The 18,180-nt window shown below is 40.9% G+C and overlaps 1 protein-coding gene and 1 long non-coding RNA gene across 6 annotated transcripts in view; one reads left to right on the top strand and one right to left on the bottom strand.

Annotated features, from left to right (window-relative positions):
* FAM124B (family with sequence similarity 124 member B) overlaps positions 1-18,180 on the bottom strand; it is a 50,633-nt gene that overhangs the window by 8,795 nt on the left and 23,658 nt on the right. The window contains exons 2-3 of the mRNA XM_020975486.2: positions 5,860-5,928; positions 4,428-5,166 (exon numbers count right to left, since the gene is read on the bottom strand). Of these exons, the coding sequence (XP_020831145.1) occupies positions 4,428-5,159 (732 nt within the window). The 5' untranslated portion in view covers positions 5,160-5,166; positions 5,860-5,928. The remainder of the gene's footprint in view (positions 1-4,427; positions 5,167-5,859; positions 5,929-18,180) is intronic.
* Positions 1-18,180, top strand: part of LOC110200255 (uncharacterized) — a 129,891-nt gene that overhangs the window by 93,449 nt on the left and 18,262 nt on the right. For 3 of the 5 annotated variants that reach the window (XR_013483407.1, XR_002322204.2, XR_002322202.2), the window contains one exon: positions 8,113-8,306. The exons of the other annotated variants lie outside the window; for them this stretch is intronic. This is a non-coding gene — a long non-coding RNA (uncharacterized LOC110200255). The remainder of the gene's footprint in view (positions 1-8,112; positions 8,307-18,180) is intronic. 5 annotated transcript variants of the gene reach the window in all.

The raw sequence follows: 18,180 nt of genomic DNA, 5'->3' as shown, positions 1-18,180 counted from the left end.
GACATGTGGCAGATGCTTGAGAAATATTCACTGATTAACAGTAGAAGAGCCAATATTCAGAGCACTAGGACATGTCATATATAGGTGAAGGGTCCATATAAAGGAAGAACCAAAGGTAAAAACAATCAATTATACAATATTTTGAGGCTGATTACCTATTCTTCCCAATGTCTCTGTCTCTTGGCTGGCCTTTTCCCATAAGGGAGCCTCTTTTCAAGCATCTCAGTGTTCAGGAAGAAAAAGGGACAGGTAAAACACCCCAGTAAAGGTTTTGTGGAGTACAAGGGAAGAAAAGGCTAAAAAATGAGAGCTGCAATAATTATTTCTGATTACTGATGGGATTTACTATAGCCCCATTAGCCTCATTTCTCCACCTGATCTTTTCTTCCTCTTCCCCCCATTAACCAGGCTCATTTCAGATAGTCTAGGGTGGGCTGTCTACCCTGCAGATTCTTATGTAGCTTTCCCCCTCTATCCCAGTTTTGGTCCAATAAAATATCAACAGCTGTGGCCTGAAAACCAAATAAGCAATTATGCTTTAGCTGGGTCATCCAAAATATATCCCCTGCTACATTCTGGATTAAGCAAATAATCATTTATCAAGTGCCATCTCTCTGTCCCTCCCATGCTAGGGGCTGGGGACACAAAAACAAGAGCAAAACAATTTCTGCCCTCAAGGAGCTTACATTCTAACGAGCATAACCACATGTGCACAATATAAGTATGTACAAAGCACAGGTAAGCAGATAAAAGGTAAACCTAAAGGGGATGGCACTACATTTGGAGGGGCCAGGAAAAGCCTTGATCGGAAGGAGGCACTTGAACTGAATCTTGAAGGCAACTGTGGTTTCCAGGAGGAGGTGGTAAGGAGGGAGAGAATCGGGCCAGAGAGGACAGTCAGCACCAAGGCACTAGAGCAGGAGAGGCAGGAGTCCTTAGGAGGAGGAGCAGCAAACAGGCTGCTAAGCCTTGGAGAGGTGTCATCTGTATACAGTCTGGGTAGGTAGGATGAGATCAGGTGGCAAAGAGCTTTCGGTGCTAAACAGTGGAGTTTATATTTGATCCTAAAGGTTACATGTGGTGCAGTGGATAGAGTTCTGGGACTGGACTTGGGAAGATCTGAGTTCAAATGCAGCCTCAGACACTTACTAGCTATCTAGTCACTTCACCCTGTTTGCCTCAGTTCCTCACCTGCTGTATGAACTGGAGAAAGAAACGGCAAACCACTCCAGTGTCTCTGCCAAGAAAACCCCAAGTGGGTCACCTGGAGTCAGACACAGCTGAACAACACAAGGTTCTCTAAGTGGAGGAGCTAACACGGCCAGATTGTGCGTAAGGTTTTCATGCTTCTCTTTTCCTACCCATCCTTCCCCCGTAGCTGCCAAAACAGTCTTGTATATTTTATCCCGGCAGTAAAAGGGAACCAGAGACTTTTTTACTTCTAGGATAAAACATACACTTCTCAACCTGGCATTCCCAGCCCTTCATAAAGTGACTCTAAACTACTTCTCCATCTTTATTGTACGTTGTTCCTTTTATGCTCTTTTTTAAAAAAATTTTTAAGTTTTTTTTTGGTGAGGCAGTTGGGGTTTAGTGACTTGCCTAGGGTCACACGGCTAGTGAGGGTTATGTGTCTGAGGCTGGATTTAAACTCAGGTCCTCCTGACTCCAGGGTTGGTGCTCTATCCACTGCGCCACCTAGCTGCCCCCTTTTGTGCTCTTTACCATAAACCCCAACTGGTCTGCTAATTTCCCCCAACTGGCTTTCTATCTCCACACACCTTGTATTTCCAAAGGCTTCCCATGCCTAGAATGCCATCTCTAGCCTCCAACTCTTAGAATCTTTAGCTACCTTCAAGGCTCAACTCAAGCCCCACCTCTTACAGGAAGTCTTTCCTGATTACTCCAGATGTTCGTATGCTCCCCTTCTTTAAGTCAATAAATTAAACAAACTACTGAATAAACTCTAGTGGCTTCCTATTGCCTCCAGGAGCAAATATAAATGCTCTGTTTGGCACTCAAAGCCTTTTATAACCCAGCTCCCTCTTACTTGCCAGTCTTCTTACACCTTACTCCCCAAAACATACACTTTGATCCAGTGAAGCTGGTGTCCTGGCTATTCCACAAAAAAGACATTCCATTTCTTGGCTCTGGACCCTTTTTCACTCTGTCTATTGAACCTCCCTGGCTTCCTTTAAGTCCCAATAAAGTCCTACCTACTAAAGCCTTCCCCAGTTCTGGTGCCTTCTCTCTCTCAATTATTTCCCATTTATCCTGCGTATAGCTTGTCTTGTATATATTTGTTTGCACCTTGTCTCTCTCATTAGATTGTAATCTCCTTGAGGGCAGGGACTGTCTTTTACCTCTTTTTGTACTAGCACACAGCAGGAGCTTAATAAATGTTTTATGGAATTTAATTGAGTTGAATTAGATAATCTATTTATCTGTATATATGAGAGACATTGTGGCATAGTGGATAATGCTCTGGATTTGGAACCAGGAAGACCTGGATTCCAATCCCACCTCAGATACTGACTAGTTTTGTGACCTTATGCAAGTTCTTTCACTTCTCTTGGCCTCAGTTACCTCATCTGTAAAATTAGGGGTGTTGGGCTAAGGCCACTTCCAGATCCAAATGCATGGACCATGTTGTATGTCCCAGTAGAACATAAGCCCCTTAACAGCTGTGCTTGCTTTGTTTTCTCTCCTTATATCCTCAGTACCTAATACAGTATTTTTCACATAGCAGATGCTTTAAAAATATTGGTTAAATTGAATTGAATTGAATTGCTATACATCTTCATGCCTACACATAGATGCATGCACAGTTATACTGTAGTCACAATTAACAGTACTAGTTATTAAAAACTCATTTCCAATGCTATCTGCCTCCTCCATGAGGTGTTCTCCAGTCTTTCAAGCTGTACGTGAGATTTCTCCTCTCAGGCCTCATAGAATTTCATATGCCCCTCTCTTGTATGCTAACCTTGCACAGTTCTGACATTTATTTCTGCATGAGTCGTATCCCCCCAAAGCAAGTTCCTTGAGGACAGGGACCACCTCTTAGTTTGTATTTCCCCCAGGACTGAGTGCCATTTTCTTGATATAGAGGCTACATATGTGTTGGACGGACAAAGGAACAAATAAACATGGCTCAGAAAGACCTTCTTTTCTAAAAATCTTCTGCTGAAGTTCATTTAATCAGCTAATTTAATTTGTACTAAAACAAGAGAGTTACTTGGATTCAGAACTTAACTAGCCAGTTTCAGCCTCTCATATCTTCAACACTGGCATTCACAAATATATCATGACTGTAACTTCCTCAGACTGATTCACAACTGCTTCTTGTGTTGGTGAATGCAGTTAGGTGAAAGAATGTATATATGTACACATGGGGGTCAGCAAGATAGTGGAAAGAATATTAGACAGGGAGGAAGTATACTGTATGGAAAGAACAATATATATCAAATCCAAGGACTGGGATTTCTAACCCTACCTATGTGACCTTGGTCGAGTAACTTCATTTGTCTGGGTCTCATTTTCCTTATCTGCAAAACAAAAATGTTAGACTAGATAGCTTCTGAGGTATCTTCCAGCTATATATTTATGATCTCATGACTCTCTAAGACTCAGTAGCCTTATCTGTAAAATGAAGGTGGTTGGACTAGATAACATCTAAGGTCTTTTCAATCTATAAATACATGATTCTATGAGCTGAATTTAAAGTCCTGGGTCCTGTCACTAACTTCAGTTTCTCTAAGCCTCAGTGTCCTCATCCGAAAATCTAATGGTCTATGATTTCATATGTGGCATTTTTGAAGTTCAAGGGACATAGTTTCTGGGTGATTTAGTGATCTTATTAATAAGGCAAGCATGTTTATTAATAAAAAAGATGGTCATTTGGGTATCTCTCTTAGACCAAATACCCCCTCATGGCAGTGGGTTTACAATTTTTATGCCCTTGGAAGAGTAGGTGTTCCTGTCGGTGGCAATCAACTCTGATTGGTTAATTAATGGGAGAAAGAATATTATAATGAAGAGGCTGGGCTCTATTATAATGGGGATCTTGGTGCATGTCACTGGATCACCAAAAACTTTGTCAAGGAGACTTATCAATTTCTATGTCACCTGTTTGATAAAAGGGAAAATCAACATTTTCCCAGACTTGTCTGAGTAAACACAATGAGCAGGAAACCTCCTATTAGCCTAACTTGGAATTTCTTTTACTAACTGATTAAATCTTGGCCTGGGTAAATCTTTGAGAAAGATTTCCCACACTGGTTGATTTCTGGATGAGGAAGTAGAAAAGGAGAAAAATCTTGTTTCTGATTCAATAATTAGTTATTAATACAAGAGAAAGATAATCATTTTTCTCCCATACGATCATGTGTTTATATCTAGAGGGGAAAAAAACCCTAAGGACATACCTGTAGGAGAATTTTGTTTCCATCATAATCCTGAGTTTGCCATCTGGTGCTGCTGATAGGAATGCAGGGATTTGGCAGAAGTGGTACTAACTGGCCAATTTCTTGAACTTTGAACTGTAGCACCGAAGACTCTTTGAGTTCCACAGACATCCCTAGGGGAAGTTGCTTCAAAGAGAGCTGGATTGAAAAGTTTTTCTTTGAATACAATACAAAGAAGGAAAAGTTGCTCTTCTGGGTGGTGGCTTCCTTCTGTAAGATAATTTCATAAAGTCTGACCGCATCTTCGTAGTTATCAAAGCTACAATATAAGGTCACCTGAAGGATCTCACTGCCATAGCATGCCTGCCTCATCCCCCACACGGGCATGTGTGGATCTAGGCTGTAGAAATCCTGCTTGGTAAGTGTGTATGGGCACAGCCTTCCACCCGCATTCTGTGTGGGATGAGCCTGCCAGGGTGGCTGTTGGAAGGAGTCGTAGATGTGAAAGAACCGCTCTTCTCCACAGCCTTCATGCAAGAAGAGCAAAACGGAAATCCCTGGGAACCCAGACCGCGTGGAGTGGTTTTTTTCATGGTATTTCACTGGAGTCACTCTCTCTGACACCAGAAATAGGTGGACTTCTGGACAAATCCACTGCAAGAGGCGGTCAAGGGTTTGCTGCAAAGGCAGGGCACATCCAGAGTTGGCCAGGAGATGGACGGTCATGACCAAAGGATCCTGTCTCTTGTCCATCACCAGGCTGCGCCCAAGAGAGAAAAAGGAATCAACTGCTGTTAGACCAGATGCCAAAATACCAAAATACCCTAACCTTCTGAAATCAGGGAAGTAGTGTAGGAGAGCATGTTTGGCTCTCCACAAGGCTTCAGCCCATCAGGAAATCAGAGCAGATATCCAACAGCCTGATTCTTATATGGGAATCTTGCTGGTAGCTGTTAGAGGCACCAGGCTGGCAGCTCCCCAAGGCTTGGCAAAGAATCTTACTAGACACAGGCAAGGTCAGCACTGGTGTTACTCAGCTCAAGTGTGAAACAGCTCAATGTACTGAGCTTATTGAAGCATTACACCAAGGCTTCAGCTGGACCTAAATGGCTGTAATCTTGAGGACAAACACCCACTTGGGGGCAGCTGATAAACCAAAAAGGAAACTGGCTAACAAGTAGGTTCAATGAGAACAAACATAACTTTAATCAATGAGAAATGCCAAGAGATAAGAATCAACCTTCATTTAGGAGCACCAATTTTCCACTGTGAATACATTCCTAATGTATACATGCTATTTACAGCCATTGCCTGGGGGACCCAGAGCATGATTAAGGGCTTCAAAATTTCCCCCAAAGTTATGTGCTTTTCATTTTGGAGACTTTATGCTTCTGTACTTGAAAAAACAGTATTTTGGATAAAGGATCTTCACTATTTACTGAAAATTACTCACTTTACTTCAGAGTACACTCAGCATAGGAAGAAGTCCTAGGAAATTCATCCCCCTTCATTCTTCTGACTCCTTGAAAAAGAAAATGAAAAGATGGGATTTTCAGGTGGCAACATGACCCATTGATCAGAGACCTGGCCTGAATTTTCTATTTGATGTTGTTAGTGTATTTAAAACGGGAAAAACTCCAAGAAACTTGTAGTTGAAAAATGACATATAACAAAAGCTTTCCCTTCTTCATTGGCTCTTGAACAAGGCCATGCCTTTTAATTCTGTAAGTCCTACCTACAACACCCTAATATAGTTTGTTCCAACAACATGCTACTTATGCATAGATTGGTGTGCTCTTAAAAGGCTGTATGTAAATCAAATTTTTATAAATTGGATTCTAATGTAAATGCACTCTGGAATAATTATAGGAGTAAAATGGAAAGATCTGAAACTTAATAAGGAGTTTATTACTGAGGAGCCTTCCAGGGAATTTTTTTTGTGAAGTACTTTTGTAACAAAAAGAATTACTTCCTATTTTGTTCATTTTATAAGTACAAATTTTTCTACACTCAGATTTCTTTATAAATAGTAACATTCAAAGGTAAAGAGCCAACTACAGGGTGTCTTAAAAGTCTTAGTGCAATTGTGATCTTTGGGACACCTCATTCTTTTTTATTGATACAGAAGGAACAATTATTCTCCTAATTTCTTTGTCTGCATTTAAAACTTCGGCTCTGCCAAACCTGATTTTCAGAACTCCTTACAGTTTTCAAATGACAGAATAACAAATAAACATTGCGAAAATATCTGTTTAGCAGGCAAATGTTTTTCTTCTTTTTACTCTAGATTTTGCTCAAACTTCCAAAAAAAAATACATTAGAGTCACTGCAAAGCATATACCCCCCTGAGGAGATCAACCATATAGACCAATATATTCAAAACTACATGATTTGTGGTAGCAACAACAACAACAAAACAACAACAACAAAAAACCCCAAAACAAACTGGCAACAAAGTAGATGCCCAGCAATTAGGGATGGCTAAACAAACTATGCTATGTAAATGTAAGGGAATATTACTGCACTATCAGAAATGATGCATGAAGAATTCAGGGAAGCATGGAAGATTTATACAAACTGATAGAAAATGAAACCAGCAGAACCAAGAACACAAGAGACAATGATTATAAAAAATATAAGCTTGAAGAAAAACAACAAAAAATTTAAATACGTTTTGGTCATTTTAAAAAACAAACAAACCCTCAAACCACGGAAATTACTTCTTCCAAGTCTCATTACTCTCTGGTGCCTGACATCAAGAGTTATTTCAGTGGATAATAACTTTTAAGATATTTAGACTTACAACACAGACATTCCCAGCCCTCCAAATCTCAATCTCTCGGTGTCTCTGTCTTTGTCTCTGTCTCCATCTCTCCCCTTTCCTTCCTATAGCTGTACTCATTTTTACAGCACAGACAAAACAGCCTTTCGTACAGAGTGTAGTAATAAATGTTTAACAATCAGGCAGAAAAGGGGACATGTGCACATACTTTTATGTTTAAATGCCATTATTAACAATTTCTTAAGTGCAGACAATCAAGAAAACAACAAATTAAGCCCTGATTTGTTGGAGAGTGCCAATTTCTGAGGTGTAAATGCTGTCACTGATAATTTACTTGTACAGCAGCTCCAGCACACCCCTGCTCTCATAACAAGTCCTTGTTACTCTGGAAGTGCCAGCAGTGGCATTGGGAAGGGGGCATTCAACTCACAAACAATTCCGGAAATGAAAGAGTAGATTGTAACCCAATTACACTATTCAATTTGTTAAATCGTTTCTGACTCTTCGTGGTCCATTTTGGGGTTTTCTTGGCAAAGATACTGGAGTGGTCTGCCATTTCCTTCTCCAGCTCATTTTACAGATGAGGAAACTAAGGCAATCAGGCTTAAGTGGCTTGCCCAGGGTCACATAGCTAGTTAAGTGTCTGAGGACAGGTTGGAACTCAGCTCTTACTGACTCCATGCTGGACACTCTATTCAGTGTGGCACCTCGCTGCCCCACATGATTTCATACAAGGCAACTTGTGCGATGAGGCTTTGGATTTTTTTAATCTCCTCATCAATTCTGACACACATACAAATATTTTCTGAAAGAGAGATAGAATGAAAAACTTCTCTTTTCCCCTACTTCACACCCCATCCCCACCCTATTCTTGACTCTTTTCTTATAGGGCTGGTTTTTTTGCTTGTTTTGTTTTGTTTTCAGGATTCTTCCATTCAATTTGCAGATGAAAACGTTATGAGAATTCATTGGCTGCTACTATCCAACTATGGATGACACTCAGGTCTCTCGTTTATATCAGACTTTGAAAAGCTCTCCAGATTTCTGTCAGAATTCAGTTCCTGGATAAAAGCCAGTTGGCAAACACCACCCAGTCAAAGTGGAGGAGCTGTTGATAGGTAATGTTCAAAACTCCAAGAAAGCAACCAATAATGAGGATTGGAGGGAAGCCTTGGGAGGCCTCCTGGATCAGTCCTTACTACTATTGTTGCTGTCTTGAATGCATATTCAATTTCTAAGTCTCAAGCTCTTTGTCATTTATAAAATAAATGGATCTCCCGGAAATGGGGCTCCCTTCTCCCCGTTTGCACAGGAAGTTAGCATATGCCCAAATAATTGTCAAGGCATTCCCTTCTTGGGCAGACACATTTGCTTTATTCTTCAGAATTAGGTGAGTGTTGCTTTCTCTTATCTGTTAGTCTTACTCAAAGCTTTTGTACAAAGGCTTTGTAGAGTGCTGACTACCTCCTACCTCCTACCTCCTACCCAGTTCATTTCTCTGGAAACTTGGTTGATACTTGAATCTTATTTACTCCACTGATGATGGTCAAGGACTACTCAGGTACCTCTTTAATATCGGTGTCAGCAATCTGTCATCATTCTGAGGAGAATACTCAAGAACCCTGCAAGGAGAGACCTTTTAGATAGGACAACAGCATCTTGTCCGTAGGCTGTTCATTGTCCTGGCTACTCTTTTACTAGAGAAACTGAGGAACTCAGGAGTCTATGGATACTGCTAGTGCCTTCCCTCTGAAATCACCTTCCATTTGCGCTGCATATATGTACTATTTGTTTTTTGCATATCGTCTCCCCCATTAAAGTAGGAGCTCCCTGAGGGAAGAGACCTTTTTTTGTATCCCCTCCTTTTTGGATCCCCCAGTGCTTGGCAGAGTGGCTGGTTCACATTGCTGATTGAGTAAAAGGCACAGAATTATAGAATGTATATTTTTTTAATAAAATATGCATATAATTTCTATATACAAACATATAAAACAATTTATATACAAATATATTTGTTGATTGATTAAGGGCCCAAACTTATATAACGTATATAGATAAATTTACATGTAGATATGTTTATCTATATATAATTTATATATACAAATATAAAAATTAGTTTATATACAAATATATAATTGATGATTGACTGAAGGCACAGAATTATATAATTTATATTTATTAATTTATTATGTATGGAAATATATAAAATAATTTATATATAACTGTTGACTCATTTAAGGCATAGAATTGTATACTTTTAGAGGTTTTTTTTTTGGCAAGGCAACTGGGGTCAAGTGACTTACCCAGAGTCACACAGCTAATAAGTGTTATGTGTCTGAGGCCAGATTTGAACTCAGGTCTTCCTGACTCCAGGGCCAGTGCTATATCCTCTTCGCCACCTAGCTGCCCCCTTTTAGAGCTTTAAGGGGCCTTCTGGATTGTTTATTTCATCTCTTTCATTTTGTTGATGAAGAAACTGGGCTCCTCGGAGATTCTGTGACCTGTCCAAGATGGCATATTGGTGGCAGGGCCTAAAATGCAATCTCATGATGTCCTAATCCATTGATCTTTCCTCTTTGTTTTTCCTTATTTATAACACCCCACATATGTGAGAAGATGTACCTCTTTCCCATCTTTGCAGAGGTGGAGAACTATGCATGTGGCATTGCTTACACTATCAGGTGCAGGAGATACAGTATATACTTTTTGCTGAACTGCTTTTTTTTTCTTTCTCTTAATCTTTGATATAAAGGATGACTTCTTGGATAGGGGAAGAGACAGTGATACATTGGAAATGGCCATAAACAAAACAAAAAACATAAACAAAATGATCAATAAAAGTAAGATAAACAATAATATTAATAATAATAGCTAGCATTTATACAACGCTTTAAGGTTTTGAAAAGCAACTTACAAATATTATCTCATTTTATCCTTACCCCAACCATGACAGGTAGATGCTATTATTATCCCCATTTTACAGATGAGGAAACTGAGGCAGACAGTGGTTAAGTGACTGGCCTAGGGTGGCACAGCCAGCCAGTTAAGTATCTAAGATGTATTGGAACTCAGATCTTCCTGACTCCAGGTCCAGCGCCCCCTAGTGGACTAGAAAAGAACAATATCCAAATATTTGTTTCCATCTCCAATTACATGTTTCATTGAACTGGTCCTAGTAAATGTGCTAAATGCTTTAAATTGCTGAAACGAATATGATCTTGGAATAAATATATTAAAGTTTAATGACTTTTTTTTAAAGTTTCAATACACAGAGGACTTATGTTTTTATCAGGTAAGGGAATTCCCAGTGTGGGAACTCTCTGTACTACTTCCAGAGTCCATACAATCTTTGTGGACTTTGTGTGACTTTGTTCACTCAACTAGTAAGTATCAGAGATGGGATACAACCTAGATCAGAACCTGCGGGTTCCCCACCCTGACCTAGATTTTCCTGAGTCCTAGCCTGGCATTCTATCCCTATACTACCTGCCATTATAACAATGGTAACCAAATAGAGCACATGGTTTTGTTCTGGAAGAAACTTCTATCTCTGAGGTCTCTTCCAGCACTAAGATTCAACGTGTGAAGATTCTTCATGCCTTATGGCTGTATGCCCCTTGTCAGAAGAAAAGCCAAGAGAAGAAGATGGGAATCAGTCAAGGGTCTAGACTCCTCCTCATGGGAGAAGTGCCCCTGGAGGCTGGCAGCCTCCAGGCTGGGTGAGTTCCTCCCTCCTCTGTTTTGGGGCCCCTCCCCATTCCATCCTCTGCCCTCCCTGCCTTTCCTGCCTGATCAATGCTTCCAGCCTCCCACAGGTGCATACCCTCATGTCATCTGCTCCTGTTGCCTGTCTGGGAGGCAGCCAGCATGAAAACATCTGGGTCATGGACAATTCCACCCTGCCTGGTCTCCTCCTGGGATTGGAGGGTGAAAGAGGAAGTAGGATGAGATCCTTTTCCAAGTTGTTGTTGCTAAACGTGGAAAACTTCTCCCCCAGCTCCCAAGGTGGAACGGCATTCCCAACCAAAAACAATACTATCTCAGCCCTGTTAAACGGCCATCTGTTTCCCTGTTTTTCCCGGGACAATGAGTGTAAGTAACAGCATGAAAGCTGATACACTCAGTTGTTATAGGTGTGAACAAAGGCCACTGTGTTTCCCCTTGACTTTTTGATGTTAATCAAGTTCCCTTTGTCATAAAAACCTCTGCTTGGTCATGAGATAACATGATTTTCCTTTCTTGAAATGATTCTGCTTTCAGGGTGATTGAGTCTGTGACAGCAGTCACCATTATGCCCACCTTTCCCCAACACAGATCACCCAGGAAGATGGCATTTCTTTTTGGGATGACAATGGTAGTCAACTCGCTAGAATTTTTAGTATAGTTTCCTCTACAAAGGAACTTCATCTTTCAAAAACATTTCTACCTAGGGCCTCAGAACACTCCCAATGCACAATTTTATAACCCTTTTTCTCTTTGTCCTTGGAAAATGCTACGTAATCCAAGAATTTCCCTCCATTTTAGAAGGGGAGCAAAAAACATCACTCAACAGATTGGAAAACTCAGGTCTTGTTCTGGAGCATCTCCACAGGTAGCACCAAAACCAGGGATTTAAAATAAACAACCTTCAGTCATTTGGCATTTGGAAGGTTTTTTTTAATGCGATACTATTCAAAATCTATCTTTTTGTTATAATGGGGCTTTTCATTTTTCAAACATGTCAGTTCCCAATACCGTCACTTCCCCCACCTTTGCCCACCCCACCCCAATCCTCAGACTGCTAAGTCAAAGATGGCAGATGATCTGTAATCCCCAAACTCTCTACTAAGAGAAATGCAAAGAGCTTCATAACAGGTCTTTTGAAAGAATGCTTGCTCATTGTATGTAATCTGTAAAATCAACTATTTTAGTTGAAAATTTTCAGAAAGCTCAGTTTTAACTATCCTTTTGGGTGGTGGGGAGGGAAAAGGGTTGTTTGTATTTTTAACCCAGTACCTTAGGTACGATCAGTATTTTCTAAAAGTTTTATTGAAAGCTTTTAAGAATGCTGATCGTAGCTAATTTGCTGAAGTTTTATTGAAAACTAAAAATTTTATAGCCGTTATTTCTTGATTTTTAATTCTGAGAATGACAAAGTGAAGCTGTCAGATTTTGCAAAAATGGCCTACACATGTCATTTTGTATAGAAACCCCATGAGGGGTTATTTTTAATTCTCTCTATATATTTTCATTTTAGGGATGAATATTCATAGGGTCAATGGCATGTATGCAAATAAGGAAGCATCAAATTGATTAAGTGGGGGTGAGTGGATGGGTTCTGGCTTCTGAAGACATATGCAATTCAGAAAAATTAACTATTGAAGTAGCCATTTTAATATGCTCCTTTAACAAGAGAATTAAGAGATATCAAGCCTTTAACAAGTTTCTTTATCAAGAAACTAGAATTAGACGACTCTGTGTAGATAAAGACTACATCATCTTCCCCATCATCACACAAACAGGAGTCGGGGTGGGTAGTAGGGGGATGGTACCCAGCTTCAGAAAGACTGGCTTTAATTAGCACCTTGTTTCTAAATGAGCCACGTGACAAGCCGCAAGTCTTACTAAGCTAAACTTCTAATCCTAAAAAGCTGCCGGGCATACACGCCGACAAATCCTCCAGAGACCGAAACCGGCAAGCCCGAACGCATCCCCGCGTCTGAAAAAGCTTCTGTCTGGCTTTGCCAAGACCCACTCAGCTGTTGTCCCAAGCCGGCCTCACCGAGTTCCATTTCTCCTTTTATATTTAAACCGCAGCTGCTGCAAATAATGACAGCTAATGTCTAGCAAAGGGAAAGAAGGGGTGGGAAAAACAACCATACCCACACTGTAATCACTGAGCTGCACTCCGTTTCCATTTTTCAAACTCGGGGCAGGAACAGAATGGAAGGCATCGTAGCGGGCATCGTACCAATGCAAGCACTTGTTTGGGGCATGGGGGCGGGGGGGGTAGGAAGGGGAAAGGTACAGACACCAGAAAGCTGACAGCCCATGCCCTCAAGGCCCTTATATATTCCAATGAGGAAGACACCTTGGGGGACTGGTGGCCTGGCCTAGGAGGAGTGTTTTGTTGTGATTTGACTACTGCTCTTCCTGCTGGAGAAGGCAATGTATGTTGTTGTGGGGGTGGGCATTCTCATCCCGGCAGATGCCACTGCCTCTGTGGCCTTTTCAACCCGGAGGATTTCTCTGCTGGGGGCCAGTCCTCTGCTTGGTGAGCTCTTCCCGCAGCGTCATTTTAAGGCTAGCTCTTGGCTTGCTTGTTCACTCTCCTCCGGGCTCTGCTCTTGACCCTCCAGATTTCTCTGTCTCCAGTCCTACTTTTCAGCCCTCCTTAGAATGTAATCTCCTTGAGGGCAGGATTTTTTATTTTTTGCTAGCATTTAGCACAGTACCTGCCTTAGAACAGGTGCTTAATAAAGCTTAATAAATGCTTGTTGATTTGACTTGACTGGGTGGGGAGGATATCTGTGTGGCAGCATGACATTTAGATGCTGGCAAGTAGGATGGTCTGGGTCCAGGCTCCAAGTGGTGAATGATCAGGGTCCCACGGTGGGAGCTTGGTGTTCCAGGTTAAAAGTGGAGCTTCTGGCACCGGAACATGGTAGGAATCTGATCCTATTCAGTTTCAAATCCTGGTTCTGCCCCTTACTCCCCACATATCCCTTGATAACTTAGCCTCTCCAGGCTTCAGTTTCCTGATCTGTAAAATGGGCTGTGGGGATGGTGGAGGTTGGACTAGGTAACCTTTAAGGTCCTTTCTCGTGCTAATTCTAGGATGTCATTTCACAGATGAGCAAACTGAGGCCCGGGGTAGAGGGGTGGAATTGTTTGCCTCGGGAGGTACAGTGGTTGGTTCCCCCTCCATCACTGGAGTATGACCACTCTTCCAGTGTGACCCAGAGAGATCTCTCAGATATAGGCTGGGATAGATGGCTGCTGACGTCCCTTCCAACCCTGAAACTTGTTGTTTCTGACTTGCCCATCTAGGTCACAAGGGAGTAAGTAGCTTAGTTGAGAGGACAACCAGTCATCACGCTGAAATGCCTTCCAACCATTTACCAGGTTTCTAAATTTGCTGTTGGGACCTAAATATGGTATTTTCCATAGGTAAACTAAAGCCATATGAAGAGTCTGTCTAGATATGGTAGCTGATATGATCAGTTTACGGGGAAGTAATATTTCTTTGTGCATTGGATCACACCCCCCTCTGTGCATTCTCTAACACAGCCACATTACCCTTCCTGCTTTCCGCCACCTTTCCATCCGTTCTTGCCCTTTTACATAGATTGTCCTAACCCTAACCCTAATCCTAACCTCAAGTTCGGAATGGGTTCTCTTCTCTCCTTCACCTTCTAGACTCTCCAGTTTCCCTCAAAGTTCACCTTAAATGCCACCTCCTCCACGAGGCTTTCCCCATGTCCCAAATTGCCTTGTATCTATTTCATATATAAGTACATTTGTACAGGTTGTCTGACCCTAGTAAATGTAAGTAAACAAGCTGCTTTAGGGCAGAAGTGGTTTCTATTTTATCTTTATATCCCCAGTACCTGGGCACAGACAGAGCAAACACTTCAATTAATCCCCAGGATCAAATGAGATAATAATCGTTATGCGCTTAGCATGGTGTCTGGGACAGAGTAAGTGCTTTATAAATGTTAGCTGTTGTTGTTATTACCACATACAGAATATATATGCATATTGATTGCAGTGTTTATGCACAAGGTATCACCTATGCCATGCTAATTTAACATGTCTCTTAAAGGACAGGCATGATTTATTACGTGTCTCATATATTTTTTCTTCAGCACTAGCATATTTGGTTTCTTAAATACAAAAAAACCACTATTTCCAGGGGACCCTTTTTTAAAAAAAATGCTAACATGGCACACATCTTATGTCTCATGTCCATTAGTCCTTTCTGAAAGGTGAGTAGTTTATAGATGGGAGAGAGAGAAACAGAAAAACCCAAACAGCACAGGGATATTGAGTTACACGCTCAGCAAACTGCAAGTTAAATGTTACAAGCCTAAGCTGCTTGCCCTCTGGTCCTCCTAACCATCACTTCTGTAATTGTTTCCAATAGTGGAAAAGGCATCACATGGTGCCCCCAAAAAGTCACTAACAGGGAAAAGGAAATTAACAAGATGGGACAGGATGGAAGTAGTTGGAATATCGTCCATATATGTATTTAATATGATTAGCATTTCTAAGAGAAAGAAAGGACAGCCCAGACTTGACAGCTTTCCCCCCCTTATAACGGAGTCACGTCTTTTGTTACTGACTGTAAACAAATGGGAAATTTCTTTCCTTGTTCTACAAAGGACGCTAGCTAGCTCTGAATGTCTATGATACAGCTCCTAAGTCAAAATTAAACTTACCAGAGGGAAGGAACCCTCTCAAATTTCTGTTCTGGTCTCAAGGATTTATTGACTATAAATCAATTAAGAGAAGGTCAGGGGTTGAGTAGACAAAGGTGGTTAGGCACAGTCAAGTACATGAATCACAAAGAAGTCTGTCTTTATATTTGATACAATCTCCTCATCCAAGAAAGGCTTTTTTCACCCTCTTTTGGAAAGTTTCAGTGCTAGTCAGTGCTCAGCAGACTGTTATAAGGCGCTCAAGGGTAAGAGCTATTGGCAGTCATAAATCCCAAGTGGGAAATTCAGGGTAGGTGTAGAAAGAAACTCCGATGGTTACTCAGATGGGTTGTTTTCCTGATTGATGTTTTAGAAAGACTCTAATTGAAATGGCATGAAGTACCATAGAAATGCCCATTTAGAAGCACAGGTGGCCACACATGGCTTTTTTGGAGAGTTAAGTTTTTTTACCAGCCTCAGGTTGTGAATGCTGGTGATGGATAAATCCAGTACCTCTCATAAAGTTGAGAAATGCCTTGCTCATTGTGGCTGCTGCCTCCTAAGACAGCAGCCAATAAAACCAGAGTAATTACTGTGTGTTTTATTCTGTTCACAGACCACCCACCAGAGCTAGAACTTGCATAAGTAACCAGAGGGAAAGAATAAGCTCTCTTTCTGTAATATAATACAAAAAAATAAGACTTCTGTTGCCGCTGCTCAGTTGTTTCAGTCATGTCCAACTCTTTATGACCCCATTTTGGGGTTTTGTTGGCAAAGATACTGGAGTGGCTGGGCATTTCCTTCTCTGGCTCATTGTATAGATGAGAAACTGAGGCAAACAGGGTGAAGTGACTTGCAAAGGGTCACACTGTAAGACACAGTAAGTGTCTGGAGGCCAAATTTGAATTCAGGAAGATGTCTTCCTGGTTCCAAGGCCAGTGCTTGGTTGCCACCTAGCTGCCCAAAAAAAGACTTTATTAAGAACCTACTATTGGGGGGCGGGGGAACAGGAGAGACACAAAAATTTTAGATAATACGTGTACTAAGTAGCAGAGGTAGGATTTGAACCCAGGTCTTTGGCCTTCAAAGCCAACGTTCTCACCATGATAACATACTGCCATCTGTTGTTTAAGACTTCAAGAGATCAGTTCCCACTTGAATAGTTTTATGAGTTGTTGTAGCCAAAACAGGCACCATGTGGTAACCAGGTATCTTGTAGTGAGTCTCTCCTAACTCACTAAGGCACAGAGTCAGAGGGCAGACAGATGCCATCAGAAACTTGGCATTTGATGTCTTTACAGCTTAGAAAGACCTGCAGGTGCTTGTACTACCCTTTGAGAATTCAGCATCTCCTCCATGCCACAGGGAGGCAATGATGGACAGAACTTGATCGAAAGATGTCAAAGAAAAAATGGCCTTAACAATGGAGGAAATGCTTTCCTTTTCTGCAATCATTTACTTCCTTTAAAAATGAAATGTGAAAGATTCATTTTTTTAAAATAGGCATAAAATTGTTTTAATATTTGTTTGCATTTTGTCTCCTCAGTTGAGTTATAAGCACCTTGAGGTCAGGGGCTATCTTTTGCCTCTTCTCATATCTCCCAGTGCTTAGCACAGTACCTGGCATAGAGTAGATGCCTAATAAGTGCTTATTGATTGGTTAGCAATAGTTTTACTATTTACCCTCTGAGAAAAAACCTAGGCTTTAGTTGTAGGAGAATTTGGAGTAATACAGTTTTTCCATTCTCATTAGTTAACCATTTGGATTCTATCTGGAAATAGGTACGATGCATTCTTTTGGAGACTGCAGTACAATGAAAAGTGTTGCTGAACTTAAAGTCTCAGGACTTGGGTTCAAATCCTGCCTCTGCTATTGACTAACCTCTGTGACCTTTAACAATTGACTTAACCTCTCTGGGCTTCAGTTTCTTTATTTGTAAAATGTGGGAGTTAGAATAAATGGCCTCTAAGGTCCCTCTTTAACCTTATGAAAATAAACTGTTCTAAGGAAATCTTTGTTCTGGCCACTACAAAAATTACAGAAGGATGTTTAGAAAAATAGATGTGTACTAATTCAAATGAGTACCTTTGCCTGCCATCATAAGCCAGGCCAGTTTGGGAGGGCAAGCTGCAACATGAGAGAGATGTGGTGTTGAAAGGGCAGGCTGGATGTCCTTTTGATTTCATCAGTTAATATTTATTGGGTTCTTATTATGTCTCAAGAGCTATTAATAATGGGCAGTCTCCATCCTCAGGACACACAGTGTGTTGAAAATTGGGAAAAATAAGCTTTGTTCCAAATATATTAGGCGCTAATATTCTCTTCTTATATATGTTGAATGTCTTCTGTGCATTCCACTAAAGAATCTGCATAAGCAAATGCTCCCATTTAATTTAATTTAATGACTGACTTAAATAATGAAGTGTCTATTCAGTTTTCCATAAGCTAGTGTGCCTGTTCACTTCAAAATACTGAGAAGGATACATTCTCCATCACTGACAAGCACGGTAATGCTGATAACCAAGCATGAATAGGACATGAGTGCTGAGCTGTTTTTTTCCAGTTATGGTGACAAGTTTATGTTGGACTTCC

The sequence above is a fragment of the Phascolarctos cinereus genome, unplaced genomic scaffold (assembly GCF_003287225.1).
Source record: "Phascolarctos cinereus isolate Bilbo 61053 unplaced genomic scaffold, phaCin_HiC Scaffold_7;HRSCAF=346, whole genome shotgun sequence".
NCBI lineage: Eukaryota > Metazoa > Chordata > Mammalia > Diprotodontia > Phascolarctidae > Phascolarctos > Phascolarctos cinereus.
The sequence above is the reverse complement of the archived record's forward strand: the minus strand, read 5'-3'. Positions and strand labels throughout refer to the sequence as shown.